We start from the raw sequence: 11,012 nt of genomic DNA, 5'->3' as shown, positions 1-11,012 counted from the left end.
TGTGTGACTGGGTTTCTTTCATCGGTCCCCAGCTCCCTCCCATGCACTGAGTTTCCTGTGTGGCCCTGGCACTTAGGCAGTGTGTGCTGAGGAAGCAAATGGAAGGGAAGGGAGGGGGAGCCTGGGGGAGTCGGTGGCAACCTCCCCTTCCACCTCCGCTCCTCCCCCCCAACACACACACAGGAGGCTAGTCCAGAGGGAGCAGAGGCAGCTGCCTTTATTAGGGGCCACGTCCCGGCTGCCTTTAGTCAAAGGCCAGACACTTAATCTTCATGTCCCCATCAGCCGACAGGTACTCGATGGCCTCCAGGTTGAGGCGGTTGGGGAACTTGAAGGAGTATCCATCCGGCAGCTTGATGGTCAGGTCAGCATCATCGAAGGAGACGCACACCTGGAGGACGGAGAGGGGCAGGGAGTAGCAGGGGCCCTGAATCCGGAGCCTGGGCTCTGCGGTCACAGCTGGCCTGCAGGTCCCAGGACACAGGCTCCCTGGGAGAGGAGCTGGTGCTCACCGGCCTGATCATAGCAGGGGAGGGGAAAGAGGGGACAGGGGATGGGAGGGAGGGCAGGGTGGGACCTAGGTCTGTAGCTGCTAAGGTCCGCTCTGCCAGCCACCCCTCGCCCCCAGCCCCAGGCCCCAGCCCACCTCCATGGGGCTCCCAGGCAGGAAGGGGAAGTTAGACTCTCGAAGCTCCTCGCCCCAGGACCCTTCGCTTCTGCTGTTACACACGATGGTGTTGACGTCCCCATGAGCTTCGAAGCGGGGGTTGAAGTGCAGGCACAGGTTGTCGCCATCTTTGCCCAGGTTCAGGGCGAAGCTGCGGGGAGCAGGGGGCACTGAGACCTTCGCAGCCGACTGCAGTCCCCCCTCAGGCTGCCCAGTCCAGGCCACCAGCTGGGGGACTCACTGAGCGGGGAGGTTCTAGTTCTGGCCCTGCCGCCTCTTGGCTGTGTGACCTTGAGCAAGTCCCTGCCCTTCTCTGGGCCTCAGTCTCCTCATCTGCCCCATGGGGGCTGCCCAGGAGGGATCCCTAAGGGTCTGGCTGTGCTGATGGCCAAGCCCAGACTCTCACAGACGTGACTTTGTGTCCCTCTGGTCACGAACCGACAGACTTCCTCCGCACGGTGACGACCTCTGGGAGGGCACATGTCCTGTCTGCCTTGTGTATCTCTGTGCTCCTTGTGCCCAGCAGGACAGCACGCGATAGGTGCTCAACAGCGGCGGGGCTAGCAAACCCATCATCATCATCCAAAACGCATTTGCTAAGTGGAGAGAAAAGCGGAACGTCCCTGGGAGGGTTTGGTAGGCATGAAAAGCATAAAGCACACGACGTGTGCGGCTCTTTCTAAGATCAGCTGGTCAGCGTCATGGTCACTGAGGGACCCAGCATCTCACTTTCTCCACACAACCACCTCCCCAAGCGGGGAACTGACAACTGATTGGAGCGCAGCGCAGTGCGGTGGGTTGACTGGTCCAAGGTCATATGGCTGCGAAGAGACTAGGCAGCTTGGAAGAAGGGCCGAAGGAGTGAAAGTTTGAGTGAGTGAAGAGGGTGAGGCCAAAAGGAGAGGACCTCTGAGGACCAGCAGGGGAGCGGCGCCCCCATTCCCCTCTCCCAGGCCCCCAGGGACCTTGGCTCTCGCCCACCTCGGCTCCCTCGGCTCCCGCCCCCCAGTGGGGGCGGGGCAGGCAAGGTGGAGGCCGAGGCCGCAGCTGGTTTAGCTTAGGAGGCTCCAGCGGGGAGGAATGGGGGCGACTGTAGCGGGGGCATCCAGACCCCGCGCGGAGGAAGTGACTCACCCAGAGGACGCGGCTGCCGTTAACCCCCTCGCCGCGGGAGGGAGGGGCGGGGCCTCTGTCACACAGCCAGGAGGCGGCAGGGCCAGAACTAGAGTCTCCCGGCTCAGTGAGTCCCCCAGCTGGTGGCCTGGACTGGGCAGTCTGACGGGGGACTCCACGCCCCTCCAAGAGCGGGGCCCGCTCCGCCCGGCTGCGCCCGGCTCCGCAGCCCGGGCCCCTGCGGCCTGCCACCCCAACCTTCACCCTCTCACCTCTTGGCTTCGGGGGCCACCTCGCCCTGCACTCTGAGGCACTGCCCAGGTTTGAGATTAAGGTTGCTGGCGATCAGACCCTGCAACGAGGAGACCCACCCAGCGGGGTTAGAGGACACAGTGCGGGAGGGGGAGGGGCGGGGGCGTGGCCGCCCTGGATCCTCTGGCCCCGCCCGCGGGAAGCCTGGGGAATCTGGAGCAAGTTCTAGACTCTCTTTCTTCGTGTGGTCCCGGATAAGTCCCTGCTCCCAACCGGGTCCATTTCCAGTCTGTTACCACTACCGAGGTTGTGGAAGGCAAGATACAGAAGTTTTTGCCATTCAGCTTGAGGATTTTAGATTCCGAGCGGCTTGGGAGGTGAGATGATATGTTCCATCCCTTCATTTAATAGATGGATGGAGAGAATCGGACTCAGAGTGAGTGACCCTGCGACTCGGTGGCAAACAAAGGCACCTGGGTCGGCCCCCCTGCTGGAGAGGAGGCAACCCGGGGCTGGGAGATCTCCCACCATCCCCTTCAAGCCCCTCCGTACAGAGAGGCGCAAGGGCTGGAGAGGAGACCCCTAAGGGTCGCAGCCAGGCTCCTGTGCAAAAGGAAGAGTGAGTGGCCAAGGGCCAGACTCACTAGCCTGGCCAGCTCAGCAATAGCAAGATTGACCGCACAGGCATAACTGGTGTGAGTGGTTCCTTCTGCCAGAAACTTGAACCCCTTTCCTCGGGGCCTGCAGAAGATTCTAGCATCCTTCTCTTCCCCTTAGCACCCCATCTGCAGGCATGGGGAATGTGTGTGTGGAGGGGGATGGGAATTACCCAGCCCCCACCTGACTACCCTGCACAGAACCACCCTCCACCCACTAACCCAAGCAGGCGCCCTCTCAGGCAGCCGGTCTCAAATCTTGGCGACTTTTCAGAGCTCTCTAGAGCAGAGGATGACTCTGCCCTGGCCCAGTGACTGGGGACAGCTGCAGGGGGGGAAGGGACAGGAGGCTCTCTGGGGTGAAGGAGGGGGGAAGGGACAGCAGGCTGGGTGTCATCAAAGTCAACACCCCACCAGTTTGCCACACCCTTCTCTCTCCCGGTATGGAGTGCTGCAGACTGTCAAACTGTCAGACCCTGGAGGAACTCAGATAATTCTTAAGCCAGAAAGGGCCTTTAGGGGCCATGGCGCCCACCCCCATTTTACAGCCGCGGCCACTGAGGCACAGCAAAGAGAAGGTACTTGGTCAAAGCCACACCCCAGGGACTAAAACCCAGATCTTCATCTACCCCCACTCTCCCCCAGCTGTCTGCCCCCACACCATCCCTGGGCATTGGGACGGGATCCCCATACTCACACAAGCCATGACTGGGGACCAGAGGATGTTCCCGCGGAATGCCTGCCGCACCAGCTGTCTCAAGACTCAAAGGGAGGGATGGGATCCTGGGCCGCTCCCACCCTTTTAACGGGACCGGGCTCCGGTAAGTCCCGCCCCCTAGAAACCCAGCCAATTGTAAGGCAGGGCAGGGATGGGGGCCCACTGGAGGCGGGGTCAATGGAATTTTGAAGACTTTCTGGAGCAGAGGTGACCAATCAGAGTGGCAAACCGCCCCCCCGTTCCCCCCGCGTCTTCCTTAACCACTCCCCCAGGGTCCAGGCTCCACCTTCCATTCCCCTTCATCCCTCCCCACCCCCACCAAAAAAAATTGTGCTGTGGCAGGGATTGGGGGTGGGGGGGAGCCAGTGGAAAATAGTTTGAGGATGAGTTAGGCACAAGAGTTGGCGGGAAGGGGGCCTAGGGCCAGCAGGCCGAGCTCAGGGGCTACCCAGAGAAGATGGCTGAGGGGATCCAGGGTCCCTCAGAGGATTAGAACTGGGGTTCATCTGGCTGCTCCCTGCAGGGACCAGGGCGTGGCCTGCACTGCAGGCCTCTGCAGAGGGCCCGGGACCTTGAACCACAAGGCCCTGGCTCCACCCGGGCCTCCCCGGAAGCTGGGATTGTGGCTGCTGCTGGCGCTCCTCATTTAGCGCTAAAGAAAGCCTGGGCCGGGTGCCAGGCCTCAGGCTTCATGCCTCAGCCCTCCTGAGGGGCCTGCTGCGGAGCCTCCAAGGGCTCCTGCCTGACCGCGTCAGGCCTGAGTCAGGCCTGAGAGGGGGCCTCGGGGTGGGCCAGGCCAGGAGGGGTTGGGGTTCTGGCTCTTGCCACCTTCCCTTCCACTCTTCTTCACATCTCTCTCTCCAAGGCTAGGCCCGGTCTTTCCCTTCTTTGTTCTTTTTTTTTTTTTTTTTTTTTAAGATTTTTTTATTTATTTATTTGACAGAGAGAGAGAGATCACAAGTAGGCAGAGAGGCACGCAGAGAGAGCGGGGGAAGCAGACTCCCCTCTGAGCAGAGAGCCGGATGTGGGGCTGGATCCCAGGACCCTGGGATCATGACCTGAGCCGAAGGCAGAGGCTTTAACCTACTGAGCTACCCAGGTGCCCCTCCCTTCTCTGTTCATTTAGCAGATATTTTACTCAGCCTCTAGAAGGTGCCTGCCCTGAGCTAGCCTGTAAGGATTCAAAGAGGAACCCAACTGGTCCCCACTCTTAGGTGGCCCACTGGTGGGGCATGACCTGGTTGACTGCGTAGCATGATGCTGGTTCTAAGGCAAGTCATGAGCAAGCCCCGTGGTGCAAGGGAGACTGTCCAGACTGGGGGCCTTTGTGTTTTTGTTTGTTTGTTTTTTAAGTTTTTATTTATTTACAGGGTGAGGGGGGCTGAGTGGGGGCGGGGCAGAGGGAGAGGCAGAAGCAGACTCCCTGCCGAGCAGGGAACCCCACATGGGGCTCTGTCCCAGGACCCTGGGATCATGACCAGAGCTGAAGTCAGACACTCAACCAACTGAGCCACCCAGGTGCCCCAGAGGTGGGTCTTGAAGGATGGGTGAAGAAGGAGGGCTGGCATTCCAGCATGAGCAAAGGCTCAGACTTGAGAAAGGGAACATCTGGGCATGGCTGGAGTTTTGGGTATGCTGGGGAAGTCGGGGCATGAGATGGGAGGCCGACAGCATCTGGATCAGGAAGGGCCTCATTCCAGGTACTGGGCCACTATTTTAATGGAGGGTGCTGGGGAGCCGTGTGTCACTGTCCCTCAGAATAATGTATTACTTAAAATATGACCCATGGGAAATTATACTAGTTACGAGCATGTTTAGATATGGCCTTAAGAAAACCATGGATAGGCAACAGGCCTTTGGGGGAGAGGACAATATCCATCCTTGAGGCCGAGCGGCTGGGGATGCCCGACCTGCTCAGGGCGGAACACAGCCTGCTTCATTTTTCCGTTAGAGCCCCTGTGGCTAATCAGATGCTCCCTCTGAATGTGCTGCTCAAATGTAAACTTTATACTGCCTGGCCAGATGTATTTTGCCTTCCTTCTTGTTTATCTACGAGGCAGATGATTAACGTACAGCCTTCTTCGACTCCTTTGTGGGAGCTGTCTATGTCTAATAAATACGGGACTGAGGAGTTGTTCGGGGCAACAGTCTTTTCTCCTGTCGTCCCCTGCTCCCTCTCTCTTTTTCTTTTTTCAGATTTATTTATTTATTTATTTGATAGACAGAGAGATCACAAGTAGGCAGAGAGGCAGGCAGAGAGAGGAGGGGGAAGCAGGCTCCCCGCCGAGCAGAGAGCCCGATGCGGGGCTCGATCCCAGGACCTCAGGACCATGACCAGAGCTGAAGGCAGAGACTTTAACCCACTGAGCTACCCAGGTGCCTCCCCTCTCTCTTGTACCTGACTTGTTCATGCCTCATTCTTCTCCCGTGCGCCGTCAGGAAGCGGCAGCCATGGAAGGTTGTAGGGAAGGTAAGTACTGAGAGCAAACATGGGCTTTGGGGAAGATCACTGGAGCAACAGAATTGAGGGTGGGTGGGTTAGAGGGGTGCTCACCTCATAACCAGGGACTAGGAGAGAGGGGTGTAGGGAGCACTGGGCAAGGTGGGGCGCTTATTAGGAGACTTGACACCGGGACCTCCTTCTGCACATTGCTGTCTCCCTTCTGAAACTGCCAGCACTGAAGAGGGAGGAAGATGTGAACCAGGAGGGACTCACATCTGGAAGCCGGGTCCTCCACTGTCCTCTCCCCTGCCCCCCACCCCCTCACAGATGACTAATCCCCACCCTGGCACAGGAGGAGTGGTGGGGAGTGCCCTGGGCCTTGAGGCAGGCTCTCATCCCTCCTCCAAGACCAAGCCTTAGAAACCAAGCCCAGCTCTTTCATTTTTTTCCTCTGGGGCCTCCCCTCAACCTCAGCACAGGCAGGGGTGCGTGGAGCCGAGCTGCTTGGCTGCTTTCCCTCTGTGTTTCCCCTCCAAGTGCAACAGGCACTCTCTGCCTGAATCAGGGAATGGGGGCATCTGGGGAGTTCTGACCGAGGAGCGGAGGTAGTGTGGGGCTGGCAGGCTGCTCTGGTCCAGGTCCAGTTGTGAGCTCTCAGGGCCTCGGGAGCTCCTCCCATGCTTCCCCCAACCTGGAGGATGGGCCCAGTGTCAGGAAGTGCATGCTGCTGGACGATGGGCAGTTTCGGCTGGCTCCGGGCCGGTAGAGGGGCGCTGTGGCATGAATAGGCCTCTGGAAAGGCCCCTTGGGGAGTCCCAAGAGTTGGATTCGGGTCCTAGCCCTGCCATGCCGTTCCCAAGGTGGCCTCCCTCTCTGGAAACTGGGGGAGGTGAAACCCTGCTCCCTGCACAAAGCTAGTCCAGGGTGGAATTCATGGCTGTTGAACTAAATAGTGATTTTTTTTTTTTTTTTCCCAGAGTCTCAGAAGGGTTTGGCTTCCCTCTTATCTCTTCTCCTAGGCTGAGGTTACCTTCCTGGGGTCCACACTGCTGGGAGGTCTCCCTCTTACCCCTTGCTACCTCATCCCCGATAGTCCCCTCCTGCCTACTCTGGGGCAGCAAGTCTCCCCAGCTTCCCGTGTCTCCTGTAACAGGGACCATGGTTTTCCTGGGTGACAGGAGGCCCCCTATGCACCCCACCCCCACCCAGTCCTCAGGGCCTCTTAGAGGTGGCACCCACTTAATCTGCCAGGCCCTGTGCGGATAAATGGGCACCTTATCTCCTTGCTTTCAAACATTACCTTTTTCCATCTACGCCTCCCCCCGCCACCACCACCCTAGGCCTCGTGCCTGTCAACTGGAATGGACCACACAGAGAAGCTGCTCTGGGCCCTGAAATGAACCTGAAATGAATCAGAAGGGAAGGCAAGTCCTAATTTGGGGGCTGCCTGGCTGTGACGGTGGCCAAGGTCCTTGAACTCTTTGAACCTGTTTCCAGGCCCGGAAAGTGGGAATATTACCATTCACTAACGGTTGGATTACAGAGGTGATGTGGGGGGGGGGGCGCTCAGCATTTGTCCTCTCTTCTGCTCCCCCAAGGCCAAGGGCCCCGCGTCCTGGGACTCTCCTCCTCCCTCGTTGCCCTGCAGCGGAGGCAGACAACTCCCTGGAATTCCTCCATCCTACAGGCTGGACTTTGGCCACTGTGGTGAGACTCGAGCTCCGTACCCATGGACAGGGGATCCAGGCCAGCATGACCCTTCCCAGCCTGCCCACTCCTGCCTGCCCTGCCCACGGGAAGGCTGTGCCTCCTCCTCCAGTGGGCAGTGGCTGGGAGGGCTGCCAGACCCACGGAAACACCATCCACACCCCTCAGCCAACCTGGCTGGCCCAGCCAGGGATGGTGGGGGTGATCAGAGCCAGCTCCAGAGTCCTACAAGTCAGAGCAGGAAGGGACCCCAGAGATTCTGCACCTGACCCGCTCCCTCATTTAATGATGCAGAAACCACCCTAAGAGGCTGGCAACTTGGCCAAGGTCACACAGGGAGCCAGGGCTGACCTGCTTTCCATCTCCTGAGCCAAGGAAAGAAGAACACTGTGGTCCTGGGATATCTGGACCTCAAAAAAAAAAAAAAAAAAAAATTTTTTTTCCACTTGCTCCATGAAGTGTAGAAAGAACTGGGGAGGGGGGGCGGAGATGGCCCCCAACCTCAGGGGCTCTTCCAACCCCCACTTACCTTGAGTGTCCATTTTTACCTCCAGGCCTTTGCTGTGCTGTTCTACGTGCCCAGACAGCCATCTCCCCAAACACAGTGGCGTTCTTTTGCCTTCCCACCTGCTGTCTGTCCCCCTTCTGATTACAGACCCTCACTCATCTTTGGGGAGCCACTCCTTCTGTCATACGGGGTCTGGGTGGGATCCTGCCATTCATCAGCCCACTAGGGCTCTGACAGGAGTCGTTTAATTTTTTTCTTTTGACATAATTATAGACTCACAGGAAGCTGAGAGCTTTTTGAGAGCTTATAAAATATTTGAGACCTGAAGAAAAAAAATATATATTGGCTTCAAAAGGCCAAAACTGCAAAACTGAAGCCAATCAGCATTTATGGTGCTCAGACTTAAACCCTGCTCATCCTAAAAGTGGAAACATTTGAGACCGGTTCTCCAGGGTTGAATTTTCTTATTTCCAAAGTGTGTCCAAGTCTTCCTAGAGGTTGGGCACGCCTACCTTAGATCCCCCAAGTCACATAATGTTTAAAACAAACATATAGGAGCGCCTGGTGGCTCAGTCGGTTAAGCGAGCGGCTCAAGCTCAAGCTCAGCTCAGGTCTCGATCTCAGGATCGTGAGTTCAAGCCCTGTGTTCGGCTCCTCGCTCGGCGTGGAGCCTACTTTAAAAAATAAATAAATAAAATAAAAAATAAACATCAAAAAATACTTTGAAACTGTATAGCCAAAAAAGCCCACATATATTTAATTTTCCAGGAAGTGGGTGCATTTTACTGTTTTCTATAAGGTGACTGAGGCCTGCATATCAGGAGAGTTTTGGGCACAGGGAATGCAAAGGAAATTGCTCTAAAATGAACAAATCTGGAAGGAGGAGGTTTCCACGACTGTTTATTTGACAGACAGAGATCACAAGTAGGCAGAGAAGCAGACAGAGAGAGAGAGGAAGAAGCAGGCTCCCTGCTGAGAAGAGAGCCCAATGCAGGGGAACCTGATGTGGGGCTCAATCCCAGGACCCTGGGATCATGACCTGAGCCGAAGGCAGAGGCTTTAACCGACTGAGCCACCCAGGCGCCCCTCCACAGCTGTTAATTCAGTGGCTCTGATGCTGAGCAGGGGCTGAAGTTTGAGCTATGGTTGATCATGTCTATGTGATGAAGGCTCCATAAAAAAAACTCCCTAAGCTATAGGGTTTGGAGCTTCTGGGCTGGTGAACCACGTCCATGCTGGGAGGGTGACACACCCTAACTCCCTGGGGACAGACATTCCTGCAATTGGCACCCTTCTGGAACTTGCCGGATGCGTCTCAGCATTCAGCTCTTCATCTGTATCCTTCCATATTGTTTGTTACTGGTTTATTACCAGTAAACACAAATGTTTCCCTGAGTTTCCTGAGCTGTAACAGCAAATGACTGAATCTGAGAAGGGGGCTTTGGGAATCTCCAATTTATAGCTGGTTGGTCAGAGGCACTAGTGATGCCTGGGGACTTAGGGGTGGTATCTGAAGGGGGGACGGGCAGGGAGTCTTGTGGGATTGAACCCTTAAGCTGGGGGGCCTGCATGAACTTGACTTAGTGCCAGAGTTGAACTGAATTCTAGGACGCGTAGCTGGGGTCTGCCTAAAACTACAGACTTGCTTGATGCAGAAAACCCACACCTTTGGTGGCAGAAGGGTTCTGTGGGTAGAGGAAAGTTTTCCGTTTTAGTTGGTGTCAGTAGAGTGGGATTTGCTAGAACTGCCCAGGCTCATGGAAACATGTGGTTTGGGAAGAGAAAGGCAGGGCAGGGAAGGGAAACCGCTGATTCCCGGGTGGCTGCGGAGCTGCGTGGCATCGGTGCTGAACTGTTACTCATGGTAAAAGTGACCAATGGAATTTAGAGATGGCTCTGACTCCCCACTCGGTGTACCGGACATGTAAGGAAATGTGAAAAGGAGCCACATAGATGATCCCCTACTCATGGTTATCCGTAGTAGCTAAAATGAAATCAAGAGCGTGCTGGGTGGGACGCTGGTGCTCGACCAAGCTGATTTCAATGAATCTGCATTTCAGCCCCTAGCCTCAAAGCCACCTCCATAGGAAAATGTATGCAGTCAATAGAAATTCCCTCTAAGGCCTCTGGTCACCACGAGGCGAGTCAATGGGGGGGGATGGCAAAACCAGGAAAACTATTGAAACCCGGAAGTAGAGTGGGAAGGAGTTGTTTCCTTTTGTGGATTGGTGTCATCAGCTCCCTGAAATATTAACTGGGAATCCGCGGGAAGGGCATGTGGGTGTTGTGCTGTTCTTGCACTTTTTCTACCCGTTTGAAGTTTTCTGAATTAAAAGTTGGGGAAGGGCAGCTGGCTGGCTCGGTGGGTAGACCATGCGACCCTTGCCCTTGGGGTTGTGAGTTGGAGCTCCATATCAGGTGTAGAGATTCCTTAAAAATAAAATCTTGTAAAAGAATAAAAAAAAGTTTTGGTCTCCACCATGCTCTTCCCATCTTCCTGCTCTGCCACCTGAAGCAGAGGCGTGAGGGGAGAAGTATGTGGGGTTGGCCTCATGATCACAGAATGGCTGCAACAGCTTCCACACCCAAAGCCCAGAAGAATGCTTCCTTCCTCCATCCAGAGACTTCTTTAAAAGTGAGAAACATTTCCAGAATCATTCCCTGTCAGTCTAGGCAGAGTGGGAGCTGCCCCCTCATGGATCAGCCGACTCCAGTTCAAATCCTGCCTCGGGAGATCACGCTTTCTAGATGTGTGTCGCTGTGTAAGTTAACCCCACATTCCTAGAGTATCCATCATTTTTAAGTAGCAGGGCTTGAACTCACGACCCTGAGATCAAGACCGGAGCCTAGATCATGGACCCCTTAACTAACTGAGCCTCCCAGGCGCCCCCTAACGCCGCCATTTCTAATCCTCCTTCCCCAAGTGGTAAAATGAGCCGAATAAGACA

At 56.1% G+C, this 11,012-nt stretch overlaps 1 protein-coding gene across 1 annotated transcript; it reads right to left on the bottom strand.

Annotated features, from left to right (window-relative positions):
* Positions 1-206: 206 nt before the first annotated feature.
* On the bottom strand, positions 207-3,487 carry LGALS1 (galectin 1). Its single transcript, XM_032836621.1, has 4 exons — positions 3,386-3,487; positions 2,053-2,132; positions 647-818; positions 207-391 (listed from the first exon to the last, which is right to left on the bottom strand). The coding sequence occupies exons 1-4, from the start codon at positions 3,392-3,394 to the stop codon at positions 245-247; spliced, it is 408 nt and encodes a 135-aa protein (XP_032692512.1). The 5' UTR covers positions 3,395-3,487; the 3' UTR covers positions 207-244.
* Positions 3,488-11,012: the final 7,525 nt, after the last annotated feature.

This window comes from Lontra canadensis, unplaced genomic scaffold (assembly GCF_010015895.1).
Source record: "Lontra canadensis isolate GAN:19392208 unplaced genomic scaffold, GSC_riverotter_1.0 scaffold93, whole genome shotgun sequence".
Classification (NCBI taxonomy): domain Eukaryota; kingdom Metazoa; phylum Chordata; class Mammalia; order Carnivora; family Mustelidae; genus Lontra; species Lontra canadensis.
Note: the sequence above shows the minus strand (reverse complement) of the source record. Positions and strands in the feature narration are given on the sequence as shown.